This window comes from Mesocricetus auratus, unplaced genomic scaffold (assembly GCF_017639785.1).
Source record: "Mesocricetus auratus isolate SY011 unplaced genomic scaffold, BCM_Maur_2.0 Super-Scaffold_100007, whole genome shotgun sequence".
In the NCBI taxonomy this organism is placed as follows: Eukaryota; Metazoa; Chordata; class Mammalia; order Rodentia; family Cricetidae; genus Mesocricetus; species Mesocricetus auratus.
The window spans coordinates 62,574,291-62,598,742 of NW_024429191.1; the positions used below are offsets into that span (position 1 = coordinate 62,574,291).

Below are 24,452 nucleotides of genomic sequence, written 5' to 3' on the forward strand. Positions count from 1 at the left end.
TTTATTTGCTATTATGTATACTTTTCTTTTTAAGTGTCAGATTTTAACTATGAGTTGTAGTCAACAGTTATCCTTGAGGGAGATGTATGTAAGATACTTCAGTCATTTTCTTAATACAATATAGCTGGGAGCTAATTCTTAGTTTTCAGAGTCCATGAGCCCAGCTCTTTAGTGACTTCAATTAATTTTTGATATGGATGGATCCTAGAGCTCAGGCTTTATCATTTGCCTTTTCTTATTCTGAGGCTTAGGGTCTAGAGCTAGAGGTATGTTTGTATCTGTCTTGTCCCCAACTCTCATCCCCACCCCTTTCCACTTCTGAAACCATGGTATCATTCACTGTTGCTAAAAATGCCAGAACCTTGTTATATTGAAACCATTATCCTAATGCCTTTATTTTTGACAGTTTGTTAGATGATTTGATATTAGGTTTTTACTTGGCCCCAGACATATTAAATGTCTCAGAATAATGTGGAAACAAATTCTTCAGTTAGTCTGTGTAGTTAAAACTCTAAAATGTAACTACTTTATACAAATCTATGTAAAGCAAATTATGCTATAAATTTTGTGATTGCATATAGCTCTATATTATTGACGTTCTGGATGTACAAAACCTAAAACTCAAATTTTATATGTAACACACAGTAGTTAACTTAGGCAGTTTTTAAACCTTATTTCACATAAGTTGATGCTGGAAATGAAGTTATATATACTTGCTGTATATTTCCATACATACTTTATAATGGGGGAGGGCCTATTGGTTTTTCCACCTACTTCTTAGAAATCCATGCTCTAAATTTGGGTTGCACTTCACCTTCTTTGGTGTTTGTTCCCTGTAAATCAGCCCTTCTGTGTTAGAGCACTTTAGCTCAAGTACTTTGCTCTTCTCATGCCTTACATTCAGAAGCATGTGTTCTTTCCTGATAAAACGTTTTATTCCTAGCTGGGTTTAATGGTCTGGCACCTTAGGTCTTCAGTTGTTGGTCAGTGGTCTCTAGACTTTCTTTTGATTTGTGAAGAAAGTTAGAAATGAGAGTATTTCCATGTGACTAATCAGCAGCCTGTCATCATTCTTGAAAATGTTGATAGTCTTTGACATCTAGAGATTAGAACCCTCTTTTAGATAGTACTGAGACACTCAAAAGTCATCCAACTTGTACCATTTTTAGCAGTGGGAGCACTTGATTGTAGTTAGCAGGCTAGAATGAGCTATAAATAAGTATAATCCTACAGTGCTTGCTTTCTTCATTCAGTGCAGTCTGCTGATAAGATGCAAGCATCTGGCAGAAGAGAAGATTCTCAGCAGGTTTAAGTGCTTACCAAAGTGCTTTCCTGTGTCCATGGCTAAGCTTCTAGCCTCTACTGTATTATTTTGGCACTCAGGACTTGTAAGATTAGAGAGTCAAGTTTAAAACTCTCAATATATCATTAGGGTAGCCCAAGGTCCCTTTTTGTCAGGGAAGACTAGCTGATTCCAGGGGGAAGGAAAAGCAGAATCCAGGACACCTGTAAGTAAATCCCTGTAGTTTTATGCAGTGGGTTTGTAGCTAATTATACAGCAGGCACCAGTAATGTACTGTAACCCTGTTGTCATTCCTGTTTCAGGAAGAGCACAATCTTCCAGCAGAGCAAAGAAGGGGGTTTGAAGAGGCTGCAAATGAATGAGGCAATGATCATTTTATTGTAAACTCAAGCTTTGCAATGGAATCAGTGCATCTGTACTGTGAGGAGATTGGGGAGGGACACCAAGGGAAATTTGTGGTTCAGGCATGTTTTACAGCTCTTGATTTGGATTCTTCTGCTGAAATATGGTCACATGAGGAGACCACCACTGGTCACAGCCAGTCTAATTGCTCTTTCTCCTGTGGTACTGTTGTTACTGGCTGCTAGTAGGTTACTCAGCTGGCCTCTTTTGTTTCAGCTTTGCTGCCTGATTTCAAAGGATTTGTCCTATACTGGCTCTCAGTCACAGCTTGATGCAACCACTGCTGGTTTGCATGCATCCCCATCGTTTTCATATAGGACTCTTTTTCTTAAGTTAGAAGGCAAAATAGCCAGGAACATTTTTATATGATAAAAGATCTATGTAGGCCCATTTACAACCAAGCAAAATGAAATTCAGCTGTAAGGGGTTGTATATGGCTCAAAGAAGTTTAAACTGTCAGTGTTTGTTAAGTTAAAGAGGACCCAGCTAGTACAGGATAACTCTGACTTTGCATTCATACATGCTCCCTTGCCATTCTGGGTTGGTGGGTCATTAAAATGGGAAGGAGTTAATGCCAGGAACTAAAGGAGCCAGAAGACTTTATCTTGTCCTGTAAGTCTATATCGATGTGGAGTGCTAGCTTCAAGTATAGAGATGAGAAAATATAAGATGCAGATTCTGATTTGTGGCACCATATAGAACAGTATCTTTGGAAAAGATCCACCTTGTTGTACAGTTGTCATTCTGTAAAATGGAACTAATTTAAATTACTAAAGGGAGAGTCCAGTACTTACTAAAACATACAAATGAAAATTCAACATAGTAAATACTTTGATTAGTATAAACAGCAGTTTTTAGAAGTTAATTAATAACCCTCTTATGTAACTATAGTACAGTTGATTGCCTTATCGGTGATGCATATGCAGTTGAATATGGGAAATCTTCTTTTATTTTTAGCTAATAAATGGAATATTTGACCCATAGGCAATCTATAGTCCATGGATATAAACTTCTAATGTGTTAAAATACTGAGTAGTAGGTAGTGTTCATCAAATTCCTAAACTGATCCTTAAGGATACGACTAAGCATTGGCCTATTAAAAGACAGTTTATCCTTCCCTCTTATTCATCTCCTTTATGACGCCCAAATTCTTACTCTACCTATGAGGAGAAATTAGCCAAAACTTGTTTCTCAAATGATTAATTTGGAGCCATTTTTAAATTATTTAAATAATTATGTTGGGAGTTTTTGCCCCCCCTTTACTCCAATATATATAATGTATGTATAAAATATTACATAATAATAATATAATATGTATATAATAAGTAATTCCCATGGCAAAGCAGCAGGGGGCCCTCTATGAGATCTTGAAAATTGCTGGTAGAGAAGACTAGCTTTTGGTTGTAGCTGATGTACATTTTAATTTAGGTCTGTAATTATGAAAACACAGCCTTCTTCCTGTGAAGACACAGTTCAGGGCTAGGGTAGCCACAAAAGTAGTGACTCCATGTTGTCAGTTTAAGGAATTGGTTAACAGTTGACATTGTGCTGGTTCTTAAACTCTGCTAACCTAGATAAATGGAGCTAGAGACTGCTTTGGTTGTAGGTCTCTTCACTCTGACCTGGGTATCTGGAAAGAGAACCACTGTGCAGGTGACCCCATTGTTTAGAGTCTTTTACATCACAAGACTTAAAGCACTTCTGTATTCTTTTAACCATCCACAGTAAGTTTTCTGTTCAGTTACACCAGCTCTGCTGTAGAATCTGCTGCATATTTCATGTATTTGTGAGGACTAAGTGTATGGTAATTAAGAATCTCTCATATATAAGCCCATTCTCCTAAGTGAGAGCTCAAGGAATCCAGACAGACAAGTTTTGCACTCCCAAGTAGCTCTTGTTGTCTTACAAGCTCACCCTGAAACAGGTTTGATGCAAAGAGCATTGCTGCTCACAAATCACACAAGGTATACAGTTCGTGTGCAGTGGTATGTCACAACCTTTATTTATATGGCCAGTTCAGTCTTTCCTGCTCCTTTCACTGCCATGGAAAGTGCATCATTTTCCTTCCCTGGTCCTCCTTCCCACACATCAGCAGTACCACCCAGCATGTTCTGCCCATTAAGACTTCTGTGCCAGAAAACCCGAATAATGATTCAGTGCTGTTAAAAAATGTAAGAACGTTAAGGAGCAACCAGTCAAACTCCTTACAGTACCCCTAAATTGTGGGTGATATCCTTTTGCCATTTTAACATTGAAAGTAAGAGCTTTTGTTTGATTTATTTTCTGTTTGGAAGTATCTGACATCAAAATTCTGAGAAATAGTTTCAAATACCAATGAGAATTCAAGAATCTTTTCTTATTTCCCCTTTGTGTAGCTCAGTCTGTTTGTTTGTTTGTTTTTTTGCTTTTTTCAAGACAGGGTCTTCCTGTATACCTAGCTGTCCTTGAAGTCACTCTGTAGACTAGGCTGGCCTTGACTCAGAGATCAGCTTGTCTCTGCTTCCCCCTAGTGCTGGGATTAAAGGTGTGTACCACCACCACCTTCCTCAATCTTTCTTTCATGAGTTTGGCACATCCTTTATAAGGAAGTTAAAACTAGTCAAAGTTAGGTGCAGTTTTATTTATGAAACTACAGTTTTCAAGTTAATAACAATTAAAAAGAATTATCCTACACTCATTTAAAGTAGTATAACTTAAGATTCCTCAGGATTTTCAGTACTCATAAAATCCTGTGCCCTAAGCTACCTGCTGCCTGTTAGAGAGGAAGAATGTGACTGAATTCAGAGTGTTAGCATCAGTAGATTCATTTCCTTAGAGGAAACTGTAGGTCCATTACATATCCCAGAAAAACAAGGCAGGAGGAGGTATGGAACCAACTTCTTATTGCTCCTTTGTAATAGGAGCAATGAATAATCTAGAAATTTTCTCAAGGATCATATTTCATGTTACACATTAAGATAATGTGCCATGTAATATAGCTTGACTTTTTACCAGTCCATATTTTACCACTATTCCACATTATTTTTTTATGTAATGACAGTTATTTTTTTTAAAATGTATGGTAAATACATCTGGACTCTTTCCTCAACAGCTGCTGTAGTGAGGTAGGTCAGGAGGATGCCTCTTTGGAGGCACCCTGGGCGTTGAAAGGTAATGAGCACTTAATTACATCTGCTGATGCCAGAGCAGCTAAACTGGAGCTCCTGGTGACTGGTCTGTATCTACTCTGACAATTCTTTTATTATGGCTTTCACTAACCTATCAGTGACTAACTGTGGTTGTTTAATTACAGAGGGAACATCCCCACGCTTAACAGGTACCGTATATTTAGTTTCTTTTTCAATTAAAAGTGATTCCCCTTCCCCATAACTTAAAATAGTGAAACAAGAAAAAAATGATACTATAGTCAACAAGCTCTAATATGTTATCTTCTGCTAGGGAATCCTTGGTTTCCCCTTGGACACGCCGAGTTGCCCTTTCTGTTCAGAAAACATGTCTTCAGCTGTACTAAATGTACTTGAAAAGTGTCAGTGTGGCAAAGACCACATTGAGCTCCGTGTGAGAGGGATAGTGTGGGCCGATGTTCAGCATTGCTGGTAATATCTTGCTGAGTTCACATTACAGCTGGGGCTTTCAGAGGAGAAACCCTAAGGGTTACTCTTAGCCTGGCAAATTGTTCACAGTTTTTGTTTTCTTTTCAATTTATAGTTTCTCTAATTTTGCTTCTCTTTTTAGAGTGAAAATCCAGAAATAGCTGATCTCATGTTTCATCAGTTTGTTTACTATTTTTCTAAAATGTTAAAGTATTGTGATTTAAAAGTAATTTTATTTTATACCTATAAGATTATCATTGGAAAAAATATTAAGTTTTGTTACATCGAGTCTTTTGAAGAAGTTTACAAGCCAAAATATTTGAGCGCTACTTTAGTATATGTTTTACATTTCTCTGGCTTCCTCAACCAGGCAAGGTCACATGCAAGTTTGAGAGGACTGGATTAAATCCACAAAATGCTAAAGCAGTGACAAGTGGTGGCAAATTCTTTGTAGATCCTACTTGTGAAAATATTTATAATCTTACATTTTAAAACTCATTTAAAATACTAAGTAAAAACAAATTGTAGTCTTGTCTCTATTTAAATGTGGAAAACAAAGAGTGTGTTTTTGTAAGCTCTTGGTCTTCCCTTAGAGAGTAAGCTTGGTTCTTTTCTGCCAACCTGGGCTGTTCTGGCCCACAAGCACAGTAGTAGAGGGAAACTGAATCATGTATGTATTTCCCATGGGGTTCCATCAAGTGAAAAAGATATTTAACCCTATGTTTTGCCACAAACACAGCCTGTTAGCTTATTTAGAGGGAGTTCCTTTTAAATGATATCTGGAACCCTTTGTCTCTTTCCTGTCATATAATAGGCAAATAGAAAAGATGCCTCACAAACTTGCTCCTTTGATAAATGTACTTGGTGATCCTAGAAATCAGGGTAATAGCATTTCTGAGTTAATGCAGCTCAGAATCCAAATTTCTAGTGAGCACCATGTATAAGACTTGCTTGATGTGTGCTTCATTTGTTTGTTTTGCTCATGGTATCAATGGTTTCCTCTTTCAATCTGCATTCTACTTCCCAATACTGTTGAAAGATGAAGTTCCTTTCCTATCATCATCACTTACCAAAAGGATAAAAACCAGGAGTGTCAGTCTCTTTAGTCTGTGTGAGCAGCATCCCCATACTATAAAGCATCCCATTGTCTTTTATAAATATGATTTTCTGTGGGGCCTGGGCTACAGTGCTCTCTTTTCCTCCTGTAACATTGCAGGTAGTGTTCTTCAGGGAGATTTTTAAATAGTTTTCCAAAGTGCAGGTGTCATCATTTTACTCTGAATTTATTTCAGATCAATATGCCAGTAATGTGTCAGACAAATCCTGGAGGCATCCTTTAGCTTGGTCCTTCCTAACAAGCTGTCCTGATTGGTCATTCATTAATACCTTATGATATTATTTATGAGTACATTCTGCTGAGATGCATCAAAGAATATTCATACTCATTATGGATTTAGATTGAACAAATCAATTCAATTCTCTTCAAGCATTTCCATTTAGCAACTGCTTGTTATGCTTACACATACTTTGAGACCAATGCTCTACCTTTGTATCTTGCTAGAAGTTAATAAGGCTTTTAGTGGAGATATTTTTCCTCTAGTAGAAAAGTTTTTAAATTTAAAAAGGAATTTTTGCATTATGGGCTAAAACTCTTTCAAAAAGGGAGAACTATAGTCAATACATATCTGTCAGTCTACTAGTAGAAAGGGTAATACCTCAATAAAGTTCCTTTTGAGGACTTCTGTTCCATAAATAATAAATTGCTATAATTATTTACTAAACCACATCATTCTTTACTGTTTGATATTTATAAAACTATATCTGGGAATGTTTGACCTATTACTATTCTTAAGGGGAAAAAGTCTTAAGTATTAAATAATTGCAACTCATTTGGCTTGCCTACTTTTTTTTAAAGGAGAAAAGGAGATGGAGAAGATGCAGGATGGTTTTTAGCCCCTAAGTACTGCTCATTCACCCAATATATTCCTATCATTGTATTAAAAACTACCATAAAATCCCTGGTAGTCCTTAGATTCCTAAGGACTTTGGAATGATGAAATATAGTGCTGAAAAATTCAAATGAAATATGAATCTTGCTACAGCCTTATCTGTAGTGGGGGGAAAATGAACAACAACAAAAACCATATCTGCTCTGCAACCTGACCCTACAAGAAAGTTTTCTCCACACTCCTTTTCCCTTTTATTAGTCTCCCTGTCCATGATCCTTTTCTAATGAGATCTATTGAATTGCTGTTTAGAATGTCCTTTGCCTCCAACCTCAACCACTATGGCATGACTCATGTAGCTAGTGTCAGCGATGTTCTGCTGGACAACTCCTTCACTCCTCCGTGTCAGCGGATGGGTGGAATGGTCTCTTTCCGAACCTTTGAAGATTTTGTCAGGTAAGGTTTTATGGGACTGTGTCTGTAAAAGGGAAGCCATGTACTCCTAGTTTTTTTGGGGGGGGGAGTCTCACCTTTCTGAAAAATAAAGCTTTCCATGAAGAGCCATGAGCCAGCCAAAGAGATATAGCTTTTGCTGTATATGCCCTCAGAGAAATAGATATCTCCTGATTTCTACTCCTCGTTCAGCCTCTCTTTGCAGTATAAAGCCTGGTCAGGAAAAAAAAAAAAGAAAGAAAGAAAAGAAAAGAAACAAACAAAATCATCTTTTCCTCAGGAGCTAACAGAGAAGCTGTCTGCTCTGTGATGAGTGAAATGTCAGGAGAAATTAAACACAACACTAGAGTGAGCCCCACTAGAGACGATACATCTTTTGATTAAATGCATTCAGCGTCTATCTCTTGATGTATACTGATGCATTACCCTAGGGGGAGGGGTAATTACATTGGCCTGTCACTGCTCCAGTCCCTGGCTCCTTCTGTTACTTTAAGAGCGATGATGACAGCACTGCACATATCTTACATATGAAAACCAAACCAAACCAAAAAAGCTTTATATCATTTTTAAAAGAAAAATATATATGGTTTATTAAAGTTTAACCAATCCATCCTCCTAATTTCTGCCACTTGGTGATATTTTGCATGTCATCTCTAGCTACTGGTATTTCTATTCTGCTGACTCTTGAGCATACTACAGGGTAGATTATTCTTTTAGACTGAGCTTCCATGGCAGCGCTAGTTTCCTGCCACCTGAGTTTTTATTGTGGATGTTTCTCTGATTTTTTTTTTTTAGGATCTTTGATGAAATAATGGGGTGCTTCTGTGACTCCCCACCCCAAAGCCCCACATTCCCAGAGTCTGGTCATACATCACTCTATGATGAGGACAAGGTATGGTACTCCCTTTAGAAGACTACTTTGCTCTCTCCGACGTGGGACTTGTTTTGTTGGGTTTTTCGAGACAAAGGTTTCTCTGTGAAGCTCTGGTTGCCCTGGAACTCATTCTATAGACTCGCTGGCCTTGAACTCACAGAAATCCACCTGCCCCTGCCTCCCCAATGCTGGGATTAAAGATGTGCGCCACCACTGCCACCACTACCAGACATGGAACTTGTACTACATTATATATTTCTGACTTTGAATGGTACTTTTTATACTATGCTATATTACTTGATTTTGTATGTCTCTTCAAAAATACTTTGTAAAATAATAAATGGATATAAATTATAAATTTATGAAGTACTATCTTAATTTTGAAGTCTGTAGTGGAGAATGTGCTCTATTATATGTAGATCCATTAGAGCTGCCTCTGGGTCTCCTAATGTTGCTTTAAAGATATTTTTAGTTTCTGGAGTTACCACACAATGATAGCTTATGTCTTTATATATGGTACTATAATAGTCCTCAGGAAATGTTGGACTTTGACATTTTGTTTTTAAAGGTATCCTTTTATTAAATCCCTCCTTCTAATTTCTTAGTAAATGAATGTTCTGTTCTTTCCCTCCATTATTTTCCTATGGTTTGATAACATATAAGAAAGTGAAGTAAGTGGGGCTATGTTACAGTGCTTTCTTTCCTGCATGCAGATTGTTTAGTTCCATTTTGTTGGAGATACTGTGACCTTCAAGTTTGTTTCAAGATTTGAAGCCACCTCAAACTTCTGCCTTTGATGTCTTCTGTGTTTTATTTAGCTCTACTGTGACAGTTGGACAGTAGTTTGAGTATGCTTATTACTACTGAATAACAAATCAGAGTATCTTATGGGTTTGTTTTTGTTCTACCAGGTACTGTGACTTCTTCCAGCTTCTGTAGCAGCCAGCCTCATAATCTTCTTTGGTTTGTATTCTTGGATTACAGGCCCCCAGGGATGAACCAATACACATTCTGAACGTGGCTATCAAGACTGATGGTGATATTGAGGATGACAGGCTTGCAGCTATGTTCAGAGAGTTCACACAGCAAAATGTGAGTCTTAGGTTGGGTAAAAAGTGGTGGTGGCTCTTTCCTGCTGGTTGCATAGCCTTCCTTTCATCAGTTTCTACTTGTAAGGTTTTGTGATTTTTTTATTTTGATTTTTTTCTGGACAGGGTTTCTCTGTGTAACAGTCCTGGCTCTCCTAGAACTTACTTTGTAGATCAGTCTGGCCTTGAACTCACAGAGATTCACTTGCTTCTGCCTCCTGAGGGCTGGGATTAAAGGTGCACACCACCTTGCCTGGCTTACTTGTAAGGTTTTTCATTTATTGTCTTTTTTTTATTTTTATTTATTTATTTAGATTCTTTTCGAGACAGGGTTTCTCTGTGTAACTTTGTGGCCTCAAATTCTCAGAGATCCGTGTGCCTCTGCCTCCCGAGTGTTGCACCACCACTGCCCAGCTGATTGTCTTTTTATCATAACTCTCAAGACTATGGCTAATTTTACCTACAGGAAGAAAATTCCAAAGTAATTTAATTATCTATTGTGAATATCTTTTTATGATAAGACTTCAGATATTTCCTAATCTGTTTTAGAGATTCAGTTTTTTTTTTTTTTTTTTTTTTTTTTTTGGTTTTTCGAGACAGGGTTTCTCTGTAGCTTTGGAGGCTGTCCTGGAACTCACTCTGTAGACCAGGCTGGCCTCGAACTCACAGAGATCCGCCTGCCTCTGCCTCCCGAGTGCTGGGATTAAAGGCGTGCGCCACCAACGCCCGGCTTGAGATTCAGTTTTGAACTTTCCTTGTTCAGTCTTGAACTCACTGCTGAATATATCCCTTTGGTGACAAACTCCACATGTGCCCAAGTCCACGAAGGTTTTTTTTTTCTATACTCTTTCTTCCCCCCACCCCTTTTAAAATATTTGCAGTACTTGCAGCTTCCTTTTCAGGGTTTGTTGTTGTTGTCACTTGAGTATATTCCACATTGCAATCAAACTGTATACTCAACCCTTAGATTCTCATCATCATTACCTCTCTCCTGAGGTGTTTTCCTGTCTCTCATGTGCCCTTCCCTCTCCTTCAGTTCTGTGAGAATTGTATCAGATTTCACTTCCTTGATAGGACTGAGTAGCTAAACTAACTTTATCTTTTAAATTACCAGTTGATCAGCATGTATGCATGCACATACATACATACATACATACATACATACATATATAGTTTTTGTTGTTTTTTGTTTGTTTGTTTTGTTTTTTTTTTGTTTTAGGGGTTTTTTGTTGTTGTTGTTGTTGTTGTTGTTGTTGTTATTCTGAGGCAAGATGTCACTATGTAGCACCAACTACCTAGAACTCACTATGTATACCATGTTAGCCTCAAACTCGAAGAGTTATACCTGCCTTTACTTCCCAAGTATTTGAGATAACTGGCAGTTTACATTTTTAAAACAACAGTAATGTTTATTTATAAAGAAATTCTGCCTCAACTTATTTTCACTTTTCTACAATCATACACTTTTTTTTGTTTGTTTGCTTTTGTTTTGAGACAAGTTTTCTCTGTATTGTTTTGGAGGCTGTCCTAGAACTAGCTCTGTAGACCAGATTGGCCCTGGAACTCACAGAGATCCGCCTGCCTCTGCCTCCCGAGTGCTGGGATTAAAGGCGTGCACCACCAACGCCCGGCCAATCATACAAGTTTTAACATGAGTTAGGAGTTATTCTAGTTGTACACATGGAAAGTTCACATTCTGAGAGGTTAATTAATGCTGTTTTGTGAGCAAGTGAAAGATGATGGAGCAAAGGCTTTCATGCCTGATCCAGGAGATTTGGAAGATGATACATTTTTATATCTGTAGAATCTAGTTAGGGCAACTGAATAGGCATGTTTAAGACAGTAATGAACAGTGATGATGATACTGGGGATAGAAATACCTAGCCTCCTGCATACCAGGCAACTGCTCTACTATTGAGCTGTTCTCTTGATATGTGATAGATGCCAAAGTGTATTCTTAAACTGCCTTTAATGGTCATATCTGTGTGTTACATTTGAAGGGGTAGTACTTAGTGTTTACCATAAAGAACTCGGTAGACGTTTTAAAATTAATTCAGCACTTTAAAAAATTAGTGCCCTTGGCATTCATATCAGGTAATACTAATGTTCTAGATACCTAGGAAGAAAATGATAGAAATTAAGACGAGTCAGCATTTACTCTGACACTCTCAGTGGGTGAACTGATGTGGGTGTTGCAGTGGCCAACACAAGGAGATTGTTCTTCCAAAGAAGTACATTATGACTACCTAAAGTCAACCTTCAACCAGTAACCAAGGTTACCTCAGTGGAGGAGTCCTGATGTACACAATAGTAGCTGCTTCAAAGACTAAGCCAGTAAAAGTTTCTGTCTAGGTTTTTTTAGTTGCAAATGACCTGTATTTGATTGTGTTTTCACAACTTTAGGCTTTTTGTTTTCCTAAAACCTAAGCATTGTAATACCCTTATACAGTGATCTAAAGAGGTGGCTTCATTTTCATACATTGAGGCAAAGGGAAATCTAGTGTCATTGCCTAAGGCATTAAGAAAGGTCAGGGCAGAATGCTAACACTAGGAGCCTAGAGAAAGCATCAGTTAAGTTGCTTACCTTGGAATATTTGCTATTTTCATCTACATATTCTTAAAATAAACTGAGAAGAGGAGGGAAAAGCAATTTTGAAAAAAACTGGAGTAATAATTCGTTTTGTTTTTCACTTCATAATCATACTTCTAGCAGTTTAGAAAAAGTTTATTTTTAAAGCACACATTAAACTATCAAATAGGTTGATCCAAATTGTCCAAATAATCTTCTAGTCCCAGCATGTCTTTTTTTCTCTCACAGAAATTAGGATCATATATTTGTAAATGACTTGTAGAGGAGATTGAAGCAGTCAGTGTAAATGGAGTTTCTCCAGGTGATGACGCCTAATCGCTGGGTAATAGCTGTGGACTTGCTGTGAGACCTGCATTATTACAATGTAATCAGAATCCTGTTGCTCTGCTGTTATTGTCAGCCACTTGTGGAATTTTAAAAGCAATAACAATTTTGATTTTAAATCATGGCATTATTAAAGTTATTTTCTTCCCTTGCCCGAACATAGCTATTGATGCTTGTTTTTGAAGAACTCAGCTGTAGTGGAATTCTTTGTTGGTGTCTGCAGTGTTTCTGTTGCTCAGCATACTGAGAACATTTTCACATCTCCTTTCTTTTAGCACATGTTATCTTTATTGTAATATCCGTATTTGTTTATTTATACTGAAGAGTATGATGACAGTGTGGATAATTTTTAAATGTGGGTAGACTAAAGTTTACTTTTATTTTTCATAGAAATTTATTGTGGAAGTTTGTTTATAAGAAATATAGTTTTGCTATTAGTTTTTGCTTATACTACCAATAGTAGTAATGTTATTTCTTAGTAATACCATAGCAGAAATCCAGAAATAGGAGGAAATGACCTAGAAATATGCTTCTTTTTTAAAATAAGTTATTTATTCTTATTTTATTTACACTGGTGTTTTGTCTGCATGTGTAAGAGGTCAGATTTTGGAGTTACAGACAGTTGTTAGCTGCCATGTGTGTGTGTGGTGGGAATTGAACCTGGGTCCTCTGAAAGAGCAATTAGTGCTCTTTACCACTGAACCATTTCTCCAGCCCTGAAACATGCTTCTTTATAAGAAAACAAAACAAAAAAACTGCCAGGCATAATGATTCACGCCTTTAATCCCAGCACTCAGGAGGCAAGGCAGGTGGATTTCTGTGAGTTCGAGGCCAGCCTGATATACAAAGTTAGTTCCAGGAAAGCCAAGACTATATACAAAGAAACTATAGAGAAAAACAAAAAGATCAAAAAACACAAAAACCTTACATATTATCTTGGATGTTAAGAATTATCTTGGATGTTAAGAATTGGAAGCCTGCAAGATGTCTCAGTGGGTAAAGATACCTACCTCCATGCCTGATGACCAGCTTTGAGTCCCTAGGACCCACATCCATATAGACACATACACACAAGTAATTTTTAATTTTATTTGATGTGTATAAGTATTTTGCCTACATGTATGTTTGTGTGCTATGTCTAGGGCCTATGGAAGCAAGAAGAAAATGTTGGATACCCTACAACTGGAGTTATAGTTGGTTATGATCTGCCATTTGGGTGCTGGGAATCAAACCTATGTCCTCTGGAAGATGGGTTTTAACCACTGACCTATCTCTCTAGCCCCAATAAATGAAATTTGAATGATTAAAAAAAGAATTTGTTTATAAACTGGTATATAGCTAGGAATATAATCCAACCACAGTCTTGCTGAGGGCTGTAAAAGTTTGTTTCTTTTTCTTTGTATTATTCATGAATTCTCCCAAGTCATTCAATTGATGGGATTGCTTTCCTGCTTATTACCATGTACTCCTTTGTATGGACATTTAAAATTTATTATTTTTTTTGCCTTATGAAGGAAACAAACAGTACAGAATTGAGGAAAGCTTAGGTTTGGGAGTTCAAGACACGTATAAGCTGGGTGTTGGTGGCACATGTTTTTAATCTCAGCATTCAGAGACAGAGGCAGATAGATCTCTGTTCCAGGACTATTACACAGAGAAATCCTGTCCTGAAAAGCCAAACCAGAAAAACCAAACTGAAACAAAACAAAAAAAACAAACACATGCCTGCAGATCATCCTGATCAAGACAGTCCCACATTGAGACTCTTCCTGTATTATTCTAGATTGTCACATAGACAGTTAATACTAAGCATCCCAGTATGTTTTAACTGGAGATGAATTAGCTCTAAGACTTGTTTCTCCAAGAGTTCTCTTTCCCTTCCCTCCTGATCAATAGAACCTCTATTCCTAACACTTAATTCCAGGAGCAATGTTCAAATTTATTTCTAATTTTGAATGTTCTGAGGTAAGGGCCAGAAAGGGTGCTTATTCCAGTCAGACTCTTGTGAAGACTAAGTAAGGTAAAATTTGGTTGTCATCTCTCTTATGTTCTATGTGTTTGTTCATAGAAAGCTACTCTGGTTGAGCATGGGATCCGGCGACTCACGTTCCTAGTTGCACAAAAGGTATTGACATTTGAATTTCATCTATCTATCGTTTATGTTGTCACTACATTTTTTGGGTTTTGTTTTGTTTGTTTTTGAGACAGGGTTTCTCTGTGTAACAACTCTCTGGCTGTCCTGGAACTCACTCCGTAGACCAGACTGGCCTCCAACTCATAGCCTGCCTTTACCTCCCAAGTGCCTGCACCACACCACAACATTTTTAAAGATAAGAAATGGAGTTACCATAGTATGTCATTTATAGGTTCTATGTAAAGAAACAGCTATTTCTCTATAAACTTAATTTTTAAAAGGCTTTTTGATAATATTTGGGATTCTTGGAAGGATTTTTTTCTTTTCTTTGTTTTTTTGTTTGTTTGTTTGTTTGTTTGTTTGTTTTTGGAGACAGGGGTTCTCTGTGGCTTTGGAGGCTGTCCTGGAACTAGCTCTTGTAAACCAGGCTGGTCTCTAACTCACAGAGATCCACCTATCTCTGCCTCCCTAGTGCTGGGATCAAAGGCGTGCGCCACCAACTCCCGACTGGGAAGGATTTTCTAAAGTCATCTGTTACTCAGTTTGTTTCCAGTATTTGTACTAATTGCCAAATGCTAATTTATTCTTCTCTTTCCATTTTTTTTATTTGAAAGGATTTCAGGAAACAGGTCAACTGTGAGGTGGATCAGAGATTTCATGTAAGTAAAGGCATCAACTACCACAGGTTTTATGTTTGTCACTGATTACTTAAAGAGATTATAGCTGAGTTTTGTGGAAGGGCTAGACTTGAGCATGATTCCTCTAAAGTATGGGAATGAATTTGTAATTGTATCTAATAGCCTAGGGTAAATTTCTTCTTTTTTTAAACACTGAGTTAGAAATCTCCATGTAGCTCTGAGATATATATAAGAATGAGCATGTACATTGCCTCTGTTGAACAAGAAGTAGGAACTCACCAGTCATTTCCCCTGTGCATACAGTGGGTCAGTCAAAAAACAGTACCAGTTATACTTGAAGTCTTAGTTTCTACTAAAAATGGGTACAAGTTCTGATATCAAGAAACCTCAATTCTGGAGCTCACAATTTATTGTTTAAAATGCCTTTGTAGAGCTCAAGTTGCAATTTTTACGTTAATTCCAAGAGCATAAGTAAATAAATATTAAGTATTCTCTTTGCTCTCCCATTTAACTGAGTTAAGTATTCGATTTTGTAAAGTTAATGTTTTTATTGGAATGAAAGTTAAGCTAATAGTAGGCATCTGAACTTTACTTTACACTGAGATCATAGTATGGAGATAGTATCACCAGAAATCTAGCCTGCATTTATGATGTCACTCAAAATGACTGATTTATAGTCAAAATGTTTCATTACAAATTGCTTCTGTATAGTTAAGTAAGATTCCAAGGGTATTAGGAAGTCTTGGTTTTACTGAAGAAATTTTTATTGTTCTTGTTATTTCCATTTATTTATTGTAGCAATTAAGACAATTAAGCTGTTATTCAAGTACTGCTCATTTTTAATAATGAGCAGGTAACATTTTGGGTTCCAGAAAGGGCTTTCTAAACTCAGTGCATTTGATATTTTTTTCCCTTCATGCAGTCAACTTGCTGATCTATTAGTCTATAGAGAAGGGAGAGAACCTCCCCTGCAAGCTAAACAGCTAAGATTTTTCTGAGATGCTTTAGGAAATGTTGTGGACCGCACACTCCCTTGTGTTATTGATGTCAGGAAGTCCAGCAGAGTGCAGGTATATATCAATCAATAACTTCAGACAGGAAACTGGAGTCAGTGGAGAAGTATGAGGAGCTTAGAGAGAACCCTGGGGCTTTAGGAAAGAAAAATCAGGAGCTTAGAGAATAAAATTGATACTTGGGGATAGAATATGAGTGCCCATGAATAAACTCTCAGAACTAAGGTACACATGCCAGAAGCCAGGCCCTGTACGTGCAGTCAGAATTGGGCTAGGCTCCTAAACATTTGGTAAACTCACTTTTATCACTGATATTGGAATAATAGCATATTATTAAAGACTGACATGAATTTGTATAATTATTTTACTTTTTGCTGAGTGCATATAGTGTCATCTATGGTACAGTGATTGGTTTCCTATAATGATTCCATAGTCAAATAAAACTGTTCCCTATAATTTTCAAAAAACTAAAATTCTTTGTTCTCATTACAATATATATGAAATACACACTAAATAAAACAATAATAAAACCACAAAAACAATTACAAAAAAAATCTTTGTTTCTGAATCTGTAGCATGTCATAGAGTCTATCTAACTGCTTTAATTTTTTTTCTTCCCTTTCTCATATTTCTGAATTCAGGTTGCATATGTGTGTAGGCCAAATCTACTAGTTAATGACACTAGCAGGCTGGTCTTCTAGCTGTTATTAATCCAGTTTTCATTTACAGTAGCATCAAGTGGGAAATCAGTGAGATTATAAATGCCTTTGTTTTTCATGTAGATAAGGCTGCTTTAGAGCCACGTGAAAATTTAAAGTGTAGTTGTGGGCTGAATTCGCTTTAAGGAGTGAGACACTTTCATGTTTGACTTCTCAGAAATGATTATTGGGTTTGGGGGAGTCAGGGGAACAAGGGCAACTGTTACTGAACTCTAGGGAACCTTGGCAGGAATTGTACAAGTCCAGGACTACAGTACTGCTCTTAGTTTTTCTGGTGGTGATAGCTTGCCATTCACGAAGAATGCATAGCCTCTGTCATGTTGTTTGATATGTGCTTGGCCATAGTTAGTGTAGTGTGAAAAAGAGGAAGCTTTCCAGGAGTGTTAGAGATGAATCCCTTGATCTTGCTGGCTTCTTGGTAATCCACAGTGATGTATGCAACTCTCTCTGTTCTACACTGTGAAATCCCTGTATTACTGAATAGAACAGAGAAGGTGTCCATGTGTGGCAAAGAGAGGAGAAAGGTTACAAAGTTTTGTTAAGAAAACATTGGTTGGTGTGAAATGAAACAAACTGCTATTTCAAAAGCATGACTCTTTTTGGACTTTCCTAGAACCATGAGACAAATAAGGACCAGACAAAAGAGGGATTCATAGAGTGCAGTTGTACTGTGAGGTATTTATTCTGATACCAGTGAAGTCCACAAGCATCTCAGTACTTCATTGTGCAGTCATGATTGTCCCCAGAAAGCTGAACACTGGTGTGTCTGCTTCTGCCTTGATTGCTTGACTCTATACACGGACCCTTGGTATAAGACAGCTCTTACGCCACCAATAAAGACTTGGAATCTGTTTTCAAGTCTCTTCAATATGAAGCAAAGAACGGCTGGAAAAGAAAAGGTTTCTTGAATTGATTTTTATTTGCTTGGGTTTTTTGTTGTTGTTTTCTTTCTTTTTCTTATTCTTTTTTGTTGGGGGGGGGTGTCTTACTCTGTAGCCTCAATCTCCCAAGTGCTGGAACTATATAGGCCTGTGCCACCCTGAACAACCTTATAGTTTTGGCTTCTTGAACTTCTCTGTTAGGTCCTGGTTAGTTACACTGATATTTTAGATTTTAAATTCCAAAAGGTGTATCAGAAAGAGCTAACTGATATATATTATACTTTAAAGATTTTGATTTCTCTTTATGGTTTTTTTTAGCCAAGATATTTTCAAGGATATTAAAATGTGTATTTTGGGATTTCTTCCTGTCTTTTAAAACAAAAACTTGAGGTTCAAGTGTTATGACTGGCTTCTAAATTACATAGTTTGTGTTTTGTTTAAATGTTTTCTTTCTTTTTATTTCTTTGTCTTCTTTTTGTTTTAAGGGTTTGTGGGATTTAAAAATTGCCACAAATTTCCCAAGAGCTAGTTATCTTTTCAGGATTGTTTACATGTGAATGACTCCCATGTAAGGTGAAATATTTTGGATTGTTTAGTCCTTGAGGGAGGAGTTTCCTATCACAAACAGTTATCATGGTTCATAGTTAGTAGTTTTAATTTGCTTCTTTTCTTTTTGCAAGGTAGTTAGTTGTTTACTAGTGGATTAACTAGCCAGGTTTGGTTGGGGTTTTGTTTTAATTACAGTCCATATAATTAGTTCTCAGCATGTTGAGGTAAAAGAGAATTGCACCAGCAAGCTCCCAATTTCTTCATCTCATTAGGTTTTTAACACGATTATTAGTATCATAATCAGCTATGATGCTTTCTCTTTCAGGTTTTCACATTCTCTGATTTGCAGGGTGTCTTGATTGGCTAATTTAGGCAAATTATTTTGATTGTCTTGATGATGGTTGGCTGATTAGAACACAGCAGGGGTATAATTTCTTCCTGAGAAATGTTGCATTCTTTTGTTTTTTTGGTGTCAGAACACTAAGAGGGTTTTCTTTGTGTACATTCAATTATGATATTTGCCCATAACACTAGAGCATGCCTGGAAAGCAATTACATTAGAGATGGAATAAACAGGAGTGCTGTTAGTGGAAAAATTGGCAGCACGGAGATGAGGTGAAATGCAGAAAGTTACACAAACCTTAACATCAGAATGGTTTTTTGTTTTGTTTTGTTTTTGCTTTTGGTTTTTTGAAACAGGGTTTCTGTTTTACAGTCCAGGCTGTCCTGGAACTCTGTAGACAAAGCTGGCTTCAAACTCACAGGCCTGCCTCTGCCTCACAATTGCTGGAAATTAAGTCATACACCACCATGCCTGGTTTTGTTTATTTATTCATTTTTTTCCTGATGTTTTGGAGTAGTTTGTTTGCCTTATGTGTGCCAAAGTGACTTTTTATGAAAGTATGCAGTCTTCTGGTCTCCCATGAATGTATCAATAGTCCTACTTTCTTATTGTTGACATTTCATGCCAGCCCCTGTTATAAATGTTCTAAATTTCTATGTATCAAAGTTTCCTAAGAAGCTGGGGAGAAGGTTTACCTCTATCACCTCAGATGCTGTCTCAACTCTGTATCATGAAAATGGACATTTGTTGTTTATTTGGAAGGGGCTACTGCTTCTTGTTTGGGTTTTTGTTTGTTTTGTTTTTTGAGATAGGGTCTTACTATGTAGTTTATCTGTTTTGTCACCTTACAGATAACTTGCCCTCTGTCAAAAGGTAACTCTTTCATTCTGTACATTGAAGATATTTCCATTCAAACTGTTTGATTTTCATGCCTACAATTTTGATTAAATGATTTGGTGGAAAAGAAAGCTTCTATTAAAAATTTGTGCTTATTATTGTTTTGTTTTTTAGTAAAAATGGGACAAATATACATAGAAATGACATATCAGTACCAGCTCAGTTCAGGCAGATGTGTGCTTAAATGTTATCTTATGACTTTACTGACTTCTTTCATGAGAACACCACAGAAGGATTTGTTTCTCTTTCATTTTGTTATGTTATACTTTTTAGGTAATAATCTGGAAACCAGATTTCTCTAGAATTAAACAAAAACCAGAAGATGTAAAGTTTAGAATATGGAATCTACTGACAGTTCAGCTGCCACTTCCTAGTTAATTTTGAAGTTACCCCCTGTGCTTCACTGTCATTGGGGCTGCCAGAAGGAGGTGTGCCAGAAAATTGTTGAGAACAAAATCCTATTAGTAAAATGTCAGTCATACATAAAACCCACTTTCACTTTTGAAGGGCTTTTAAAGACCTTTTGATTCTCCTAGTATTGGTAAATGAACTCCTAGTAGTCTGTTAAATTAAATCTTACAGTTAAAATACTAGGAAAATGTAGGTAGTCATGGTGAGGCTTTCCTGCTTTCCTAGCAGTGGGAAGCAGAGGCAGGTGGAGGTCAAAGCCAACCCCAGTTTCAAGCCAGGATGGCATGATGAGACCCTGTCTCATGGGAAAAAAAGGAAAGAAAGAAAAAAAATTTCTGTAAATTAAAAACTCACAGTGTTACAGTATGAGTTTACCTTGTTTCCTACTTTGTCTTAATCTGTCTTAATTCCCACTTTTTTTTTGTCTCAACAAAGAAAAACATATAAATAAGAAATTTTGATTATAACAAGAATAAAAATATAATGCCCTGCGCTTGAGAGTTGAAAGGCATGGGCTCTGTCAACTTGGGTTGATCCCTTAAAAGGTACCGGAGAGTGTCCTCCAACTAGTAGATTTTGAGTCTGAATTTCCTTCATGCTCCTGAAGAATGTGTAGCTAGCTAGTCCTGGTCTCTCTGCTTTATGCCAACTATCACTTGATTATATTGCACTCATAATGAAGAAGGTGCCTAATGGAACCTCCTAGAGAGGAAATAGTAATGACTCATTGCAGCACTGCCAGGAGAGCTTCCCATCCGAGAAACAGGGGTATTTGGTGTTAATAAGTTAAATTTCAGAAACTAATGAACTCTCCTAATTGAATTCATCTTTGTTAATTAATAGGGTTCTAGTAAATTGGTTGCTTTCTTGTGTAATGCTGTGTAGGAAGACCTAATGATTTCAAGTTCACTGGTCCCACCCCTTTCTTTCCCAGGCAAAGCAATAGTGACCAAAGTAGCATCCACTACTTCCTTTGTCTTGAAATGTTATTATTAAATCGTTGAGATGATCGGCTTTAGAATGAGTGCTGGAGTGGGGGTGGGGACAAACCACCACAGACTGAAAATTTACTTGGCTAGTTTACATTTGAAGAGTTTTCTTAAGGAGAAGCTTGGGAAATTAGTAAGTCCATTACAGTGGTTGTAGTGTAGGGGATATTGATTTTATTTGCCAGATTGTGCTAAGAGTAGCACATAGGAAACTTTTTCTTCCACTTGTGAAATGAAATGAAAACTTTTCTTTGGGAGATGATGGGGTCAAAGTGAGGAGTATCCAGAGGGTCCCTCTGACCTGGAGTAAACTCAGATAAGGAACATTTTTTTTTTTTTTTAGGAAACTGATTTCTAGATACTTGACTGAGCCCATACTGTATGCTGTTTCCACAAAAGTCATTCCATGAAAGACTAACATACTTTGCCTTCTTCTTTAATGCAGAGAGAATTTCCCAAATTTTTCACATTCCGAGCAAGGGATAAGGTAAGGCTGATTCACTCCATTGCCTCTTTTTTTCTCCTGTTCTCCTCCTGCCTCCTCCCTCTTCCCCTTCCTCTCTTTCTCCTCCTCCCATCCTTCCCTCCCCACCCCCCTTTTTGTGCTATGAGTAGGTTCTTGTTGCTCTTCTCTTTTATCTAAAACACATGTTCTTCAGAAAGAATTTACTTTAAGAAATGATCAAATGTGTTTACCCAAGGAACGTAATAACTTCAAAAGTATCCCTTCCTTTTTTGTTGATTTAATTGACAGTCTTACTAGCAAAACAATTTATATTCAGCAATGTAGAAAGTGTATTTATAGAACTTTTTGTATATAAGTGATGATGTAACTATTGGGATAGAATGCCCCAGAGCCAGATGTCATCTAAAAATGTTTGTTTATTATTACGTGATAAGATAGGAGTCCTGCTCTTAAGTACTTCATACTACTTGGGTAAACCCATAACACTGTCATATGAAGTGGATATTAATTAATGTGACACAATCTGTATAGTTGGTTGGTTTTTTTTTAAATTGCAACAACTTTAAATACTTTACAAGTTATAAGGGAATTGAAAGTTTTTGTTTGTGTTGTTTTCATTTATTTATTTTTTTGGGGAGGACAGAATCTTACTTATGTAGCCCTAGCTGGCCTGAAACTCTATGTAGGTCTGATTGACCTAAAACTCAAAGAGATCATCTGCTTATGTCTTTGTTTTTTTGTTTTATTTTGTTTTGGGGTTTGTTTGTTTGATTGTTTGATGAACATCGTCATTTGTAGAAGCGTAAAATGTTGAAAACTTGAGAAACAATAAGATGTTTGGATAGCAATGAGGGACGGTCCTGGTTTCAAGATAAGGTTTCTCTGTGTGACAGTCCTGACTGTCCTGGAACTCACTCTGTAGATCAGACTGGCCTCCAACTCAGAGATCCACCTGCCTCTGCTTCCAAAATGCTGAAATTAAAGGTGTGGGCCATCACTGCCCAGCTAGGGCACCTATATGTAAGCTATTGTAATAGTTCTGAATGGAGCTTATTAGTGTATTACAGCTTACGTTTCTATTTTTGAGATCCCTCCCTTTCTTTCTTTTCTTTTTTTATTTAATCTGCAAGCTGATTGCAACTCATTTTTTAAAATATTTTATTTATGATGTATACAGCCTTCTGCCTGCATGCCAGCAGAGGGCACCAGATCTCATTCAAGGTGGTTGTGAGCCACCATGTGGTTGCCGGGAATTGAACTCAGGACCTCTGGAAGAACAGTCAGTGTTCTTAACCACTGAGCCATCTCTCCAGCCCCCTCCCTTTCTTTCTTATAGATGGAGTTTCACCCTGTCACCTAAGCTAGCCTTGTTTTAGTTTTTATTTTATTTTAGTTTATTGTGGTGCTAGGGATTGAACCCACATATTATGCAAATACTCTACCTCTGAGCCACATCTCCAATCCCCATGATAGCCTCAAACTTTGGATAATCCTACTGCCTCAGCCTCTTGGGTGCTGGGATTACAGATGTGAATCCACCATGTCCAGTCCTTAAGAATTTGTTTTACCAACACAGTCTTAAAGTAATTTTGAAACTGCCTCATGTAAGCTGTTTTTCCCTCTCATTCTTGTACTCAGTTTGAGGAGGACCGCATTTATCGTCACCTGGAGCCTGCTCTGGCTTTCCAGTTAGAGCTGAACCGGATGAGAAATTTTGACCTCACTGCCATTCCATGTGCTAATCACAAGATGCACTTGTACCTTGGTGCAGCTAAGGTAGAAGTGGGCACCGAAGTGACTGACTACAGGTTCTTTGTCCGAGCAATCATCAGGCATTCTGATCTGGTCACAAAGGTGGGTACTTTAAGGGAAGTTATCCATGAGGGAAAGGACAGAGAGTTAGTTATGGCTCAAAATCTTAGTTTTACTATTTGTGGTTTTTTTTTTTTTTTTTTTTTTTTTTGGTTTTTTGAGACAGGGTTTCTCTGTGGCTTTGGAGGCTGTCCTGGAACTCACTTGGTAGTCCAGGCTGGTCTCGAACTCACAGAGATCCGCCTGCCTCTGCCTCCCGAGTGCTGGGATTAAAGGCGTGCACCACCAACGCCCGGCCTAGTTTTACTATTTGAATCAAAGCTTTTGTCTTTGTCTTCTCCAATATTCCAAATATTAAAGGCTCGGGTTTTTTTTTTTCTTTAATTTGATTTTTCTTGATAATAGAAGTACTAGTGCACTCACTTGAAGAAAGAAAATTATGCTTAGCAGACAAAAACCACAAAGACTTGGGTAATGGTAATGAATAATGAGAAAAATACAGTAACCACATTGTAAACCTGTCTAAATGTGTGAGCTTCTCATATGCTAACTATTGCATCCCATTGCCATAAGCTTCCTTTAGCTTTAAAGAGCTCTATTTGGCATATATGAAACATAATCATATTGGGATTTCAGTTCTGTGGATGCCTAATATCTGTACCCCTTAAAAGGAAATTATATCCTAAGAGGCTGGTGAAAGGGCTAGTAGAGAGAGACTCTATAGCCTGCCAGCCCTTGCCTCCTACAGTCAAGACTTACAACCAAGAGAAAGGTAAACAATGTGTAACCAGATATTTATAATTTTGTTATATTGCTTCTCAAGTTATAACTTTGGGTTTGGGATGTGTTGCATGTATCCTTATTTATTCAAGCACATGTGGAGGCCAGAAGTTGACATGAGGATATCTTCGTCTGTTATTGTCCATATTATTTTTATAACTATTTGTGTGTGCGCCCACATGTGCACCTCTGTCATGCTCCACCTTGTTTGTTTTTGTTTGAGACAGTGTCTCTCACTGAACCTAGA

At 37.3% G+C, this 24,452-nt stretch overlaps 1 protein-coding gene across 4 annotated transcripts in view; it reads left to right on the plus strand.

Annotated features, from left to right (window-relative positions):
* Window positions 1–24,452, plus strand: part of Acaca (acetyl-CoA carboxylase alpha) — a 267,912-nt gene that overhangs the window by 149,556 nt on the left and 93,904 nt on the right. For all 4 annotated transcript variants that reach the window (XM_013118312.3, XM_040749367.1, XM_013118317.3 and 1 more), the window contains 8 exons: window positions 4,998–5,021; window positions 7,557–7,700; window positions 8,493–8,589; window positions 9,556–9,663; window positions 14,642–14,698; window positions 15,322–15,366; window positions 21,593–21,634; window positions 23,252–23,467. In XM_013118312.3, the coding sequence (XP_012973766.2) occupies window positions 4,998–5,021; window positions 7,557–7,700; window positions 8,493–8,589; window positions 9,556–9,663; window positions 14,642–14,698; window positions 15,322–15,366; window positions 21,593–21,634; window positions 23,252–23,467 (733 nt within the window). The remainder of the gene's footprint in view (window positions 1–4,997; window positions 5,022–7,556; window positions 7,701–8,492; window positions 8,590–9,555; window positions 9,664–14,641; window positions 14,699–15,321; window positions 15,367–21,592; window positions 21,635–23,251; window positions 23,468–24,452) is intronic.